The sequence below is a fragment of the Gymnoscopelus microlampas genome (genome assembly GCF_963454915.1).
Source record: "Gymnoscopelus microlampas genome assembly, chromosome: 20".
Classification (NCBI taxonomy): domain Eukaryota; kingdom Metazoa; phylum Chordata; class Actinopteri; order Myctophiformes; family Myctophidae; genus Gymnoscopelus; species Gymnoscopelus microlampas.
In genome coordinates, this window is record NC_139957.1 from 14,078,629 (window position 1) to 14,094,896 (window position 16,268).

At 43.1% G+C, this 16,268-nt stretch overlaps 1 protein-coding gene across 1 annotated transcript in view; it reads right to left on the reverse strand.

The window, feature by feature from the left end:
• Positions 1 to 1,071: 1,071 nt before the first annotated feature.
• Positions 1,072 to 16,268, reverse strand: part of syne2b (spectrin repeat containing, nuclear envelope 2b) — a 172,844-nt gene continuing 157,647 nt past the window's right edge. The window contains exons 124-136 of the mRNA XM_084045516.1: positions 14,506 to 14,643; positions 13,834 to 14,028; positions 12,876 to 13,188; positions 12,334 to 12,402; positions 10,968 to 11,104; positions 10,354 to 10,483; positions 9,832 to 10,043; positions 9,072 to 9,272; positions 8,207 to 8,335; positions 6,759 to 6,953; positions 4,371 to 4,445; positions 3,790 to 3,839; positions 1,072 to 2,952 (exon numbers count right to left, since the gene is read on the reverse strand). Of these exons, the coding sequence (XP_083901642.1) occupies positions 2,742 to 2,952; positions 3,790 to 3,839; positions 4,371 to 4,445; positions 6,759 to 6,953; positions 8,207 to 8,335; positions 9,072 to 9,272; positions 9,832 to 10,043; positions 10,354 to 10,483; positions 10,968 to 11,104; positions 12,334 to 12,402; positions 12,876 to 13,188; positions 13,834 to 14,028; positions 14,506 to 14,643 (2,055 nt within the window). The 3' untranslated portion in view covers positions 1,072 to 2,741. The remainder of the gene's footprint in view (positions 2,953 to 3,789; positions 3,840 to 4,370; positions 4,446 to 6,758; positions 6,954 to 8,206; positions 8,336 to 9,071; positions 9,273 to 9,831; positions 10,044 to 10,353; positions 10,484 to 10,967; positions 11,105 to 12,333; positions 12,403 to 12,875; positions 13,189 to 13,833; positions 14,029 to 14,505; positions 14,644 to 16,268) is intronic.

Here is a 16,268-nt window from a genome sequence, read left to right on the forward strand (position 1 = left end):
ATATCTTATCTACAAGCTCACAACACGTTAGACGTGCTGTGAGCTTGTAGATTTTTTCTTTCTTTCTGGCATTTCTTCCCTGATTTATATGAATCAATCACATTCCTAAGTGTTTGAAATGAGATTCTAATCAGATCTCGTACACTGAAGCTTGATTCATACTTCGTCATACAACGGTGTCACTTGTTGAAAATGACAATATACACGATAGATGATTGGTTGATAGATATTTCAAACTATGCTTCAGACATAATTTCATGCAAAACACACAAAAGACATGTCGTCATAATATTATGGAAAACAACGTTTATTGTCAGTCAAATATTTCAAGCTATGCTTATAGGATTATAAGCATTCAGAAAATAAATTGAATTGCATACACAGTCACATTTTCCTCTGTTATGTTGGCTGTCTGAATGCAATACATGTGGCAGAGTTTGCATTCTTCGACTGACGCCTGATTCATACTAGTATAGAGCGCCTCAGGGCTCTATACTAGTATGAATCAGGCGTACTTTCTGTTTTCGCTCCAAATTTTAGAAAATAGTGTCTATGTCTACTAAAGTTTTCGGACAATACGAATGATGTGGTTTAAGTAGTTGCGTGGCAGTGTCTCACACCAAAAACAGCAGATCTACAAGCACAACTTGTCGTGCTGTGAGCTTATAGATTGGCTGTTTTTAGTGCAATATACTTTGAGAGTTATATTTGGCGTGCAACCAAGTATAACTCAGGCTTAATGTACAAAATATTGGGGACATTTATCACTTTACCACTTAAGTAGAACCTGTGTTAGTCATTTCAGAGCATAAATATTCGGTAGCTCCTTCTGTACACAAACTGCATTTTGGGGGATTTGTTTATACCACAATATAGCTCTGTTGCATTTCTTCACTGACATGTACGTTATCCTATGAAGCCAGAGTTAGAATACATAGACAATCCTCTGTACACAAATAATGTTCTTTGACACGAATACAACTACATTCAATGCTCATTCAAAGGATCGCTTACATTCAGTTTCTGTACCCAAGTCTGACATAGCGGCATTACTGTACATTGACTTAGGTAATTTAACTGCATGGTAGAAACATGTTTCAGAGCAGTTTTAAGGTACACACACACACACACACACACACACACACACACACACACACACACACACACACACACACACACACACACCCCCCTGTCTTTGTAGATATAGCTGTTAACCACTTGAATCCTAGCATCCCTCTTCAGGGGTCCACATTCTGTGAAAATAGCAGATCTACAAGCTTTTAGATCTGCTATTATCAGTAGCCCTTGGGAATCCGATCAACTAAGGGTTTAAGTGGATCCAATTGCAGTGGAAAAGCACCAGATAGGGGTGGGGTTTACCATATTAAGAGCAGTTTGAAAATCGAATGATTTTTCATTTGTTCCATTCTGAATAGAAACAGAATTTTTATTATTGCGTTCTGGCCACATAATAAAGTTCCTCAACTGGTTAGGGGTAGGCTAAATATAACTATAAATAAATGTAATAAATGTTGTTTTTTCAAGTTAGCCCTATAATAACTGAGTCAGATAAAACTGACTTTCTTTTAAATCTCTGAACTGTTCTAAGTAGGAAACTCCACCCTTTTAGCAATGGACACACAAAGACAAACGAAGTGAAATGACTCAAGTTTTAAAGTGAAAACCCACACTCTCACACACATTATCAATAATTGAACTACGACTTTTCAGTAGTTTGCCATTATATACAAAACAATTTGATACAATCAAAACCAAAAGTTGCAAACGAAATATCTCTCTTTTCCAAACTCGCTGGCTACACAAAGCCTTATCTGCAGAATCACTTATCAGCTATAAACAGACTCGGTACGGTGAACAGTTTGCTAGACCAAAGAAAACAACACTATTTCAGTCAGTATGTAAAAATTGCTCTCCAGAAGTGGTTGTCCAAAAATAAAACAATACAACAGCAGTTACTGTATAATAGAAAATGTCTAGTGTACTTAAAGTCATTTCATGCTTTGGTTATTGACAGCAACTCTTAAGGTTGTTACACACCGGCGAATATAACAAATATACGCAAAATTCGGACTCGTTCCGAATAATTAAGACGCTTTTTCGCTTCGCTTTTTCGCTCCATGTACGGAGCCATTGACTTTATAAGGTTTTTTAAAAAAACGCATTATTCGCACGAAAAAATCGCCCCGGTGTGTAAGGACCTTTAATGTTCTTCAGCTTTTAGTGATCATACAAAAAGAAAATTGAGATAACAAAATAAATCTTCAGGCTTTTCTGTGTACTGTGCAATCGTCGATGAAAACGTTTGTCTGGGACATTTACTGACAAATCTTGTCTACATATAAAAACCATGTTACTTTAAAATGAACCATTGATATGGCTTTGATGAAGAGCTTGACGCTCTACGAACAATAAATAGGTCTTTAAATAACACCATAAGAATTTAGACTTAACTTTTAAAATTTAGAAGAAAAAAACAGAACAGGGGACAGAAATCAGTGCCCTCGCAGTCCCTTGTCTGTTAGTCAGAGGGTCTTTAGCGATAAAGAGCGGCACATTGGAGAGCTCACACTCACACACCACTCATGACAGGAGTCCATTTCCTACTAGGGTTGATACTTCGCACAGGAAGCTAAGAAACAGTTCACCAGTCAGAACACGTCCCCCATGGTTCAACCACATTCAACCTGGCGTCCCTACATTTTCAAAGGTGGCAACTCAGCTCACGTGGGTGGAGGACCGTTGGTGTAGCGCAGCATTGGGTAGAAAGAGCGGGCAAAGTTGTTGGTCAGTGTACAGCTGAAGTCCTCCTCAGACATGGGCACCAGGCAGGCTAGAACCAGCAGGAGGAGGAAGAGGATGTGGAGGGGGAAGGCAGCGCGCAGCACCCGGTGGAAGAAAGGGCGAGGTGGGGAGGAATCCCTCTTCCTCTCCCTGGAGGGTGGGCAGAGAAGGCAGTGTTAGCGTGGTGGATGGTGGCGCTAAGGGGCTCCCAGACCGCACCGAATCGGGGCCGAATCGGCGTCGGGAAGCGTCGTATATAGTCGGCCAGTCGGTTAGGGGTCCGTCGGGGGTCCGTCGGGACCTTTTCGGCCGACCCAGGGCCGACCGGACATGTCCAGTCGGGCTAGCCAACGGGCTAGCCGACTGGCCGACTGGAGTAGCCAGACCACAGGGTCACCAAAATCAGGGGTTATCCTCTGGGCTCCATGCACATATGCATAAATAAAAACTGGACATAACTAAATCGCTTACTGATTTGAGGAACGTTATTATGATTAACTAAAATGAACAAAATAACAAAAAACATTTCAGTGAACTGAAATAAAAATAAAAAGACGCTTTACCAAAAAAAATAACTGACTAGACCAGTTTGTCTGTATTGACAAAGTAGTCTTTTAAATGGTACTGTATGTTTATTTAGTACTGAGAGAAAACACAATGCCCACAACACTGAATTAAATAAAACCCTCAAGGTGCATGGCCCAACAGTATCATGAGAACAAGTAAACAGCCAGCGCTCAATAAATGTCCTTATACATAGATTTATTGTGCCTCACCCAGACAGAGCGGATGTCTATCAACCTAATTGGTCTTCCTCAGATTTGTGTTGTCTGGTTATCTTGTTCTCAAATTGTTTTTTGTTCACAATACATTTTGAAAACATGTACGAAAACAAACAAAATAAAAACTAATGACATATTCAAAACTATAATAACCTTGTTTGCGAGGGAATATTGAGAATTAGCTTATGACACATAAAGAACTTACCTTCTAGTGGTAGTGGGTTTGACTGCAGCTGTACTGGGATCAGACTCCGCCTAAAATAAAAACAAAGTTAACCACATGAACCCTAACATCGATATTCTAGGGTGAACATTCAGCGAAAATAGAAGATCTACAATAACATGCGTTGTGAGCTTGTAGATTGTGTAGATTTGGTATAGAGGTTAAAAGGTAGGGGGAAAGTATGGATTATAGATAAGATCAGAATGTTTGAATGTTTCTAAACAGACGTGCATTTCCTAGTAGAACGTCTATGGACATTTTCACAATATTAAATAAAGTGTCCAGAACATTAGCTATGTCTAGTTTGTCAACATGTGGATATTTAGAACAAAATAATATATTTCTAATAGTCAGTAACAATACTATCATAAGAAAACTAAAACTATCATAAGTGTGCTTTTCTTCCAGAAATATATACATAATATTATATTTATAAATAATACTGCTCCGGACGGTTGGCATGGCCGTCTGGGCACCTAGGCTGGTAATACCGACTATCTACCCGGAAATAAATGTTTGGCTGTGGTGATGTCATGATGATTTGCTCTATACAGCTGCCATACCTTCTGCAGCAACAGAGGAGACATGAGTGTTCCCAGACCAATGCTGTCCATCTCTGAGCTGCTCGGACAGGATTCCTGACAAACACAGGAAATGGACAGGGAGATGGTCAACACCAAAAGGTACAAGGTACAAAGGTCCTCATCATGGTGGTGTTGTTGCTCACTATTAGATACCAACATGTTATCAAAGCAGCTGTAAGTAGTTGTGGGCATAACTATGTGAGCCAAGCTATGATACAAGTTAACCTGTTAAATGTTATATACTGCACAGTGTAATTGTTTCCTTTCTTTACCGTATCATTTTGGATCAGAGTAATGAAATTGCAATATTACACATGGTTTAATTAAACGTTTAATACAAAAAAAGAAAAAAATTGAACAAAAGAAATTGAACAAAAAAAAACGAAAGTTAGCCAGCTAATGTACAAATCTGTCATGGTTAGTTAAATAAATAGTAAAAACAGCGTGATTGATCTACAACCTGCCTTCCAGCCAAGACGATTCAACCTGAAGGTTATCCGTCGCTGACATATAGAGCTACAACTATCTTATTTTCTTACCGATTATTCTATTGATTGACTTTTTTGATTAATCTAATAATCGAGAAGCTTTTTATTTTATAACCCTCATTTTTTATATATAAAATCTATCTCTCTCTCTGCTGTCCGGCAGGAACCAGCTAACTCCAAATTGTTAATTTTTCAGGAAATGAAAAAAACAAAAATGGAGTTAGGAGGTTTTGTTTATCATTGATAAGAACAGCTGAATGGACCTCCAAGCTCTCAATGAGGTTGGAGGTCAAAAGGGGGGCCTGGAGTCAGCAAAACCAGCTAACTCCACCCCCCTTTGCTGGAGTTAGCTGGTTTAACAGAAAGTTTGAGGATCCAATGGAGTTAGCTGCTTCTGTCAGAAGCACTTTTTAATACTTTTCATTGGTTAAATATATTTTTTAGCGGTGCCAACCGCTCTACACTTGACTTTGTCCGTATGTCCGTCCGTATGAGCCTGACGGCAAAGAAGAAACACATACAAACACACACACACACACACACACACACACACACACACACACACGGACTTGGAGATTGCCTACGCCAACTCTCCTCTCATTGGCCACACGTGCCACTGGCTACAAAGAGGAGTCCAGGGACCCCCAGCGTATGTTCTGTCCGTCGTCCGTTTCAGCACGGGATGAGCACGGCGCTATAACTCCAGTTTGCAGCATGCCACCAAGTCCACATTTGGTATGTGGACTTAGACCACCAATAGGCACGAGCATGAATTGATAAAGTTATCAAAGAGGGGTCCAGGGACCCCCAGCGCCCGTATGAGCACGGGATTTTAAACAGCTATAAACCCAGTTTGCAGCATGCCACCAAGTCCACATTTGGTATGTGGACTTAGACCACCAATAGGAACGAGCATGAATTGCTGAAGTTAGCAAAGAGGGCTCCAGGGACCCCCAGCGTATGTTATGTTTGTCCGTCCGTTTAAGCACGGGATGAGCACGGGATTTTAAACAGCTATAAACCCAGTTTGCAGCATGCCACCAAGTCCACATTTGGTATGTGGACTTAGACCACCAATAGGAACGAGCATGAATTGCTGAAGTTAGCAAAGAGGGCTCCAGGGACCCCCAGCGTATGTTATGTTTGTCCGTCCGTTTAAGCACGGGATGAGCACGGGAATTCAAACAGCTATAACTCAAATTTGCAGCATGCCACCAAGTTCAAATATGCTATGTGTGGACTTAGACCACCAATAGGGACCAGCATGAATTGCTGAAGTTATCAAAGAGGAGTCCAGGGACCCCCAGCGTATGTTATGGCCGTCCGTCCGTTTAAGCACGGGATGAGCACGGGATTTTAAACAGCTATAACTCCAGTTTGCAGCATGCCACCAAGTCCACATTTGGTATGTGGACTTACACCACCAATAGGGACCAGCATGAATTGCTGAAGCCCCGCCCCCTCTGTCTTCCCATTGGCTGCCCTTCAAACAGCCATAACTCAAGTTCGCAGCATGCTATGGAGTACAAATTTTGTACATGGACTAAAGCCAGCAATAGGGACTAACTGTCATTAATTAAGCCCCGCCCCCTCTGTCTGCCCATTGGCTGGGCTTTAAACAGCCATCATTCCAGTTTGCAGCATGCTACCAAGTACAAATTTGGTAAGTGGACTCAGACCACCAATGAGTTAAGGCCCGCCCCAAAGGCACCGCTTCCTTCACACAGGGTGTGATTTTTTACCAACACACAGACGTAAAGGGTGTTCAATAGCACTGATTTATGGAAACAGCTGAAAAATGGAGTTAGCTGGTTCCTGCCGGACAGCAACGATATTTTTTATCCCAATGGATTAACTGTTGCACCCCTAGCTAACATACCAGTCTTCCTTGCAGTATGAGGAGGTCACCGGCCACCTGTCGGAGTAGGAGGCGCAGCTTGTTGGAGATGACGTGGACCTTCTCCTTGGCCTCCACGCTGTCCTCCCCTGTGGCGGCCTCCAGGAGGAGGTGGGAGGAGATGTCCTGCATGGAGGAGACCTGCCTCTGACCAGCACACAGCTCCTTGTCCAGAGCCTGCAACAAACACACAGCACCGGCCTCAGTAACACAGCTGAACTCTGGTCAGCGCATACACACCAGTGCTGCTAACCTCTGAGGTGTGTTTCACATTACACTGCTCCCATAAATGATCACTTCTAAGTGGAAGTCCACGTACATTAGTGTCACAATGTCAGCACAGCATACTTTTTTTTTTTACTATTTCTACTAAATTTCCAACTAATTTGTACAGTAATACAAATTGTGTGTGTGTGTGTGTGTGTGTGTGTGTGTGTGTGTGTGTGTGTGTGTGTGTGTGTGTGTGTGTGTGTGTGTGTGTGTGTGCATGCGTGTATTTGGCCTTCTGTGTGTTTCTGTCCAGAGCTAAATCAACATACATCGAAAGTAAAAATTCTAAAACACCATGCTACACTATGTCGTCCAATGTAAAAAAAAAAAAAAAACACCATGCTACACTACTGTATGTCGTCCAATGTAAAAAAAAACTAAAAAAACACCATGCTACATTATATCGTCAAATGTAGAAACCACAAAAAAATGCCACGCTACACTATGTCGTCCAATGTAAAAAAAAAACACCATGCTACACTACTGTATGTCGTCCAATGTAAAAAAAAACTAAAAAAAAACACCATGCTACATTATATTGTCAAATGTAGAAAACACAAAAAAATGCCATGCTACACTATGTCGTCCAATGTAAAAAACGTTCAGGCTAGCCAATTACAATGCTCCTGTACTGTACTTCCAGCTTATGGGATGTACTGCCGTTAAATTAACGCTGCGCTGTCTTAACTAAGTTAGTCTTTAGTCCCTTTTTACAGAGTTTAGAGTGCAGACGTTCAGAAAAGCGTGCCCCAAATCTGACCGCTGCTTGATATCACAGGCGCGCAATACATAGGCCTATAGTCGCTGAACGAGCATGCTGGATCTGAAAATAACATTGGTTGGTGTGATCAAGACATCGTAGGAGGAAGACAGGAGAGACAATTTACAACTGGCACATGCTGCGTTAGACTTTCTTGTCTGTAGGTACAGTAGATATGCAGCTGCATACATCACTATGATCATTAGGGCATGCATCCTGGCGGAGATGTGTGCTCTACTGAGTGCATCTTTCTAGTTACAAGTTTGCATTTACATACAGTACAGTACCTGACTGCTCAAACAATCAGAACGATATGACCTTTCATATGATTGTGTTTGGAAAAGAATGCCAAATTCTAATCTTAGACTCAATGACACAAGTCTAAAACAAATCTCTTTACCAGGAGTGTCTCTCTGTGTTCCAGCAGGGCAGTGTGCGGGGTCTTGGGGTCATGGATGTTGACGGCGTAGCATCTGTTCTCAGCCTGCGCCAGCCACATCAACAGGGAGTGGAGCATTTCATGGAACTCCTACAATAGCGACAGGACACCACGGGGTAAGGGTAATGGAAAACGTGACAGCAAGTACAGGACAAGTCCCAGATGCTACATGTAATATTAATATTAGCTAGGTCTGCTGTTAGAGCTACAGTAAGCCCTCCCACATCTTATGGACACCGAGGTCTCTAGTTTGAGGCTGGTAAACTGGAGCCTTCAGCCTATAACTACCCAGCGCAGTGTTGTCGCTGAATTCCACACAGGCGCTAATGTGCCCCTTCAGGGCACAGATTCCCAAGTATTGATCTCAGAAAATCTGAGATCTCTGCCTACTGATACATCTGGGGTAATCTATATCCATTGAATGGGCTTGGATGGCAGAGAAAACCAGCACTGACAAACCTACACCTACTGCTTTGAAAAAAAAAAAGATACCGTATATATATTTTTTAAATAATAATAATATTAGAATATATTCGAATATCTGCCAATTTTTAAGACCAATATTCGAATATAATTTCTGAGTAAAGTTACCAGCCCTACTAACTACTGCTGTTTTGACGCATTTTCTGGATTTGTCTCACATAAGGTTCTCAGAACCAAACTTTGGCCTGGCTCAGGATGTATAGTACTAACCATGAGTAACCCATGGGAGGAGCAATATACAAGCTCCATCTACAATCTCACAACGCTTCATGATGCGACGTGATGTGATCTTGTAGACCTGCTACTGTATGTTCGCTATTTAAAAATAAATACAAATTTCAACCTGGCACTCCATCAGGGCGTTGTGCAGTCGCCTCTCCCAGCTCTCCAGGGCAGCGCAGGCCTGAGTCCAGCTGTGGTTGGCTGATCGCAGGCCTTCCTGGAGCTCCCGGAGCTCTGCGCTGTCTCCGCGCTGGAAGCGTCTGCTGCTCAGATTGATGGAAATCAGCAGACACTTGTAGCTGTTGAAGGTCTTCTGCATCTCCTGGTTGAAGGCAAGGAGAAAGATAAAATTAACTGAGGTCAAGATGGGAAGCTCTTTGTTTGGCCACAGGACGATGCACAGAAAATATATCGATGTCGGGCAGAAACCTTGTATCTCAATTTTTCAACTTTTCATATATTTTTCCCCGTAATTAATGCCCTACTTCGTCATACTACAGCGTCACACAGTGACAGTAGTACCAAAAGTAGCCGATCTACAAGCAAGGTTCAGCAAATAAGTATTGCTTTCTATTCTGTAACAGTTGTGCTAGTCAAGTTTTTTTTTCTTTTTTTGGTTTAACACTTTTTTGCAGGTTCTCATGTTAATCAAGTATTCAATCAATCAATTAAAAGCAATAGTCGTTTAATATCTGTGTATTTGTGTCCAGGTGTGATTGAGCTCTGGGAGCTGAGAGCTTATCATTAAACATTAAACATTTTCCACTTTCTCTCATGTACCCTCAGTAGTACCTCCGCATACCCCTAGGGGCACTCACTGGGATAAAGGATTGACAATTTGATTTAACCTGTTGTTGCCTGAAGCTGCAGAGAAGCCTTACCTTGAGTTTCCTGATGTTGCACTCCATGTCCCTGAGGCTGGTGGCTGGAGCAAGCCTCTGCAGCCTCTCCAACTCCGGCAGCACCCTGCCCAGCCAGGAAGTGATGTCACAGAGGTCAGAGTTGAGTTTCTGCCACTGCTCCAGGTCCTGTTTGATGTCCATGTCATGGCTGAAGTTCTGGGCCTGGATCAGCTCCCAGCGCTCAATCACACCTGGACACAAATACACAGACATTAAACATGACTATTGAAAAAAAAAGTTTTTGTATCAACTTTAAACAAATCCTACAAAGTGTAAAAACATTTTAACAAAAAGAGGAACCATGTGTCTCTACCTCGTCGATTCCTGCATGATCAACTTCCAGTACAGTTTTCCATGTTAGTTTATTTCAAGTTTAAAAAAAAGTTGTACTTGATTAAATGTACTTAGTTACTTTCCACCACTGGCTACATCCCCCCCACCCCTCCCCAAATGGTGTGTTACAGCTGAAACGGTTGGTGTTGTTTTGCATCCATCTGGTACCTGTGCTGGTCTGTTTGTCGGCAGTGCTGCCGGTGAGGCCTGGTTCATCCAGATCCTCCTCATCGTTCAGAATCAGCTTGACTCTCTTCACACTGTTAACACTGCCACTGCACTCTGACATCAGCTTCACCTGGACACACGAGCAAAACAATGCCTTCACTGTATTGAACACAAGGACAGCATGTGCCAGTGTACTTGTAGCTCCAAGGAAGGGAGTTCTGGTGGTGGTGGTGTGTATTTGTTTGTGTATTTGTGACTGTGCAATGTGCATGTACTACACTTAGGCAGCGCTGCCAATGGAAAGATAAACGTGTGGTGTGTGCTTAGGATTTAGCGCCAAGTGTGTGTGTGTGTGTGTGTGTGTGTGTGTGTGTGTGTGTGTGTGTGTGTGTGTGTGTGTGTGTGTGTGTGTGTGTGTGTGTGTGTGTGTGTGTGTGTGTGTGTGTGTGTGTGTGTGTGCGCGCACGCGCGTACTGTACGCTCTCACACACAGCCCTTTCGGTGGTAGGGGGTGCTTGGGGTGAAGTGTCAATACTTATTTGTGTGTATAACTTTCAGAGCTCTGCTGGTGATAGGGGCTGATGAGTAAATACTTGTTTGTGTGTATTACTTACATATCCCTGCGGGTGGTATGGTGTGCTGGCGGTGTGTGTGGGGGAGGAGCCCAGCCCTCTGATGATGTCTCTGGGAACACGCTTCCTCTCTGGTGTGTCCGACTGGTGCCAGTTGGGCGGGTCTGTCACAGACTTCACTGAGAGAGGGGAGAGGAGAGTGCGAGCCAGTGTCAAACCCACGACCAGATTAGGTTCACAGAGACTGTGAAAAGTCTAATTATATACTTTGTTGCACGTCAAAAACAGCCGACCTACAAGCTTGTGCAATGGAGCATGAATTAGGTTTAGCTCAGTCAAAAAAACTGGATTGAGGATAGAACCAAGGAGAGAGAGAATAGAGGAGGGACTTGGTGAGAAAGAAGGAATAATTAGAGGAGACAAAAAGTGAGAAAATAGACCGCAGGGAGACATAAAACAAAAATCGCAAGAGAGAGAATGGAAAGAGAAAATAAAACCACAGTAAGGTTATGTGATCACGGGTAACTTGTGCTTACTAAAGCATTGTGTGGTCCAACGTACACAGAAATCCTTTCAAACTGTACATGCAAACATCTGCAACGCCACAACAATGGAGTGATGATCCATAACATGCAACGAGCAGCATAACAAACTCAATAAGTAACAATAACACAATTCAGTGTCTCATCATGCATGTTCATGTCATCACAGGTTAAGATGCGTTTGGTTAAAAACTCAAGGAGTTCACATTTCATTTGAAGGTGAAATATGTCGTTCCTTTGCAAGGAAGGCCTCATTGGAAACGCAAAAACCCAAATGAGGCACAAAAAAGTTCCTCATGCAGTGCTCTTAATCTTCTACCTTTAAATTAAATTGTAATTTTAGTTATGAGTTATCCAAATAAAATGTGGGAATGAAGGCCAGGCTGTGAATAGGCAGGGTGTGCAACAAGACATGAGGCATGACAGTGTGATGGTAAATAAGGAGTATAATGCCTCATTGATAGTCCGTCATATCATGGTGACCCGCACCAGAAATAGCAGATCTACATACTCACAACGCGTCACGATGCAACACGTTATGAGCTTGTAGATCTGCCAATTACGGCACCCGTCACCATCGTATGACTATGAGTATAAATCAGGCTTAATATCCTAAAGGGTGGAGGTTCATGCCTGGCTTAATATCGATGGGGAATTTTTTGTTTTGTTTTTAAGCATAGGTTCTATTTTTCGATCATTTGGTCCACAAACGTGGGGTGGGTGTAAAAAATATTGGAATTGGTCCATCTAAATTACCGGCAATTTGTTTGTGTTCCAAATGCTCTAAAATAGGGTCCAGGTTTAAGAAAAAAATTCCCCTTTAAGCACACAGTGAGTCAGAAGCATGCAGGTGGCAGAGTGCCTACCCGAGGCCCCCTTCAACGCTTTGGCAGTCGCCTTAACAAACGACTCTGTGCTCTCTGTGACCTCTACATCTGCAAGAAAGAATGCAAGACAACGGAATAACCTACACAGCACTAGTTACTGTACAGTACATCTATTCTCAAAGGAATCATGGGACTTCAGTTCAGTCTCGCACGCTGCGAACTCCGGAGTATGCAAGTCAGTGGGACAATGGGTGTTCGGAGAAAAACACAGAACTAAAGTAAAATAACCACCACAGAGCTCTTAAGCTCAGAGAGCTAAAGAATGGAAGTGTTTTGAGAGATCTTAAAGGCTCCAACAAGACTGGAGAGACGATTCTGAGAATTCCAAAATAACCTGAGGTCCACTGTAGACAAGGAAGTCAAAGTTGTTCTAAGAAGTACAAAGATTGACAGTCAATTTTCAGATGGCAGAGTTTTCTATTCTCGGATCATAATTGTCTCTCAAAACTCCTGGTACGAGAGTCAGGATTCATCTCCCTGAGCACACTGGGGGGAGGGAGGCGGCAGACAGTAATTACTACCTGACAGCGCGCTGAAGAAAGTGGCGTCTTCATCATCCTCGTGCGACGAAGACCCTCCCACGTCCACGGTGTGGTCCCACTCTAGCGGTATGGAGTCCACACTGACGGGGGTCTCCCGACCGGATCGCTCCAGGGGAGGTGCCAGGAGGTGACACACGGCCTGCCGTCCCGCCGACACACCTCCCCCCACCACTCGACCCATCTCCTCTTCCTCCTCCTTCCCCGCCCTCCAGGACGGAGGGGTGGAGGTCAGGTCTGGCGAGTCCTCCAGGTCCGTGTCTCGGTCCGACAGCTCCCGCTCTTCCTCCAAGACCTGGAAATGATGCCATATACGTCAAAGGGTCGTTTCAATGTTTATGTAGTTTCCATATCCAATGAGGAGCTTTATAATGGCATGCCCAAAATAGGGATTGATTATTAAAATCGATTACTTTATTAATCCATTCAGACCGGGAACGCTTCTGTGTCATTTTAAGATTTCTTTGGCTATTCAAAAAAATGCAGGTATACAAGCTCATACGAGCTTGTAGATCTGCAAAAAAAAAATATTGTGAAAATGTGTGCAAATCTTTGAATATATATATTTTTAAAGAGAACATTTTTAACTCAAATTGAACCACTGATATAGAAACATAGGTTAAAAAAAAAAAAGTAGGATTTAGAAGACATTTGTAGAATCCCCAGAAGCAAAGATTTGAGTTACAAATGTTCGCTTTAAAAAGATTTGCACAAATTTACACGATTTTTCAACAAATAGCAGATCTACAAGCTCGTAGCGCAGCACTTGGTGCCGCGCCATGAGCTTGTATATCTGCTATTTTTTAATAGCCAAAGTATGAAATAATGGTTAAAGTGGTTAAAATCTAAAATGACAGATGCTTTCAACAACTGTCAAATATTTCTTGGTGTGGTTTGAGTGAAGTGTGTATGTGGGGAGATGAGAGAGGTGTGTACTGACAGGCCGTCTGTTGACCAGGCGATGGTGGAAGCGCGCCACCCTGCCAAACACCTCCTGGCAGTAGGAGTGGAGCTCCTCCAGCTCGTCCTCGATCAGCACGGCGTCCAGAGGAGCGCTCTTCTGAATCAGGTTCTCCCCGAACACGATGAGGGCGTCGATCTTGTTGGTGTTCAGGGTGATCTCCTGCTGGAAGCCCTGGAGAGAGAACAATCCTTTCAGTCATGCGTATCCTTGCTGTCGGGGGGCAGAAACCATGTGTTCCAATGGAACCTATGTAGTGATTATTTAATTTAGTCACAAGCTCTTGTTAATACTTTTAATTGGTTAAATATTTATAAAGTCCACAGACAGATTTAACCACTTTCCCTAGTTTGGGACACCAGATGTCATTTTAGGCAAAACTAGCATATACAAACGATGTGTTGTGAGCTATAAATCAGCTATTTTAGCTAATTCAGCTTACAAATACAACAAAGTATAAAATAGGGCATTCATTTATGAAAAAAAATCTAAATAATATGAAATATGATGTTAAAAGGTATCTACCCAACAGCAACCATAAATACATTTACTGGTTAACAAGTTGTTTAAATAAGCAAATAAGCACTAAAATAAACCACAAAAAAAATGTTATGAAGGGATTTCTGGGGCTTTCCATAAGGGTAGACTTACATTGAGCTGTCTCATCTTGTCTTCAATGTCGCTCTCTGAGAAGTGCTCCACGTTGGTGAGCTGGAGGTCCATCTCTGTCAGCCACACCAGGATGCCCTCCCTGGTCCCCTCAAAGTCCTCCCTCTGAGAGGTGAAGTGCTGCAGGGCAATGAACAGCAAAACCGGTTCCACGTCACTCATTTGAAAAAAACGGTTTACATATAAATAAATAAAAACGTTTACACATAAATAAATTCCAAAAAGTGCCTCTCCGTTGGGCTGAACTGATGCTTTGGCTTTCAGGAAGAGAGTGCCCCCCCCCCTATAAGCTACACACCATGGTTCAAAATGGTTTAACTCAATAGAGTACATGGATTTTGTATGTAGGTGAGAGAACAGCAGAGCACTGCTCACAGAGCAGATGATAGGTTTAATGTATTAAATGTGTCTGTATTTGTTGCCTTGGTATTGTGGCTTTGATCGTAACTCTTCTTTTTTTTACCACTGGCTGTTTGCAAAGTTGACAATCTAGGAGTGAATGATAGTGTCACACGTTTGATATAGCCGACATACAAGCTCCCAACGCATCACAATCACTTGTATATCTATTATTTTTGGCACATGACACCATTCATGTGTCACAGAGCATACATTTAAGCATTGCAACGTTGCGGGGAAAAATCGCAGCGATGTGTATTCTATTACCCATAAAATGTTAAACCATCAATGGTGTTGGGTATTATTAGCTATAGTATAGTGGAAAGTATTTACAGCTATTTGACCCAGGTCTTATACACAGCCACCACCGGGCCACAAAACGGGTCAAAAGATCCAATCACTGGGACTTCTTTGATTACAGGTCAGGCCACCATCTTTAAACTGCAACAGTTTAACTGGATTTGATTCCCGCCGGGGACGCTGTGGGCGCTGGGGGCGTGTCTTCTCCTCCGCGTCATCAGCGCCCATACCCTGGGTGGGGTTGGCGAAAGGGCCTACTCTATGTGGAGTTTGCATGTTCTCCCCGTGTCTCCTAGGGCAGTTAATACCCTCACAAAAACATGTAGTAATCCTGGTCGCTATACTATACCGCCTCCCCCATGACAGCCGGGGCGCCCGATGGAGGGGAAGGGAACTGGTTGGAATAACGTGTTCCTTCCACACGCTACGTCCAACCAGGGAAACCCGCCCCCCTGTCAGGTGACAAGAAGGTCAGTTGGCTCTCATGCATTGAAGGAGGCATGAGCTCGGCCCTGGGCTCCCTAGGCTGGTGGGGGGAGTGTAGCGCCCAGGATCACTTAGAAAATTGTCACCGGGAGAAAAAAGTGTTACAAAATCGCGGCATAAAAAAAAAACTGCAATAGAAACATCCTCCATCTGTCCAGAGCCTGGTGCCACTATAAACCCAGCAGCTTAGCAACATGACTTCGTCCACGCACTGTCACACTGTCTGAGAAGTGACCTAAATAATGACAGCTTAGGGCTTGGCCTGGTGTGCAGCACTGTTAACATCATGACACCGTAGGTCACCTCCCTCTCAACGTTTATGTCCGTTTTTATAGAGGCACAGCAGAGACACCCCATCAAACACTGGTCATTTAATGTGATATTAACCACTTAAAACTGACAAACTAACACCAGTCCTCCGTGACCTCCACTGGCTCCCACTCAAGCACAGAATAGACTTCAAAATACTAATCACTACCTACAAAGCCCTCAACAACCAGGCCCCCCCCGCTACCTCCCTGAACTCATCCAACACCACGTCCCCTCCCGCTCCCTCAGGT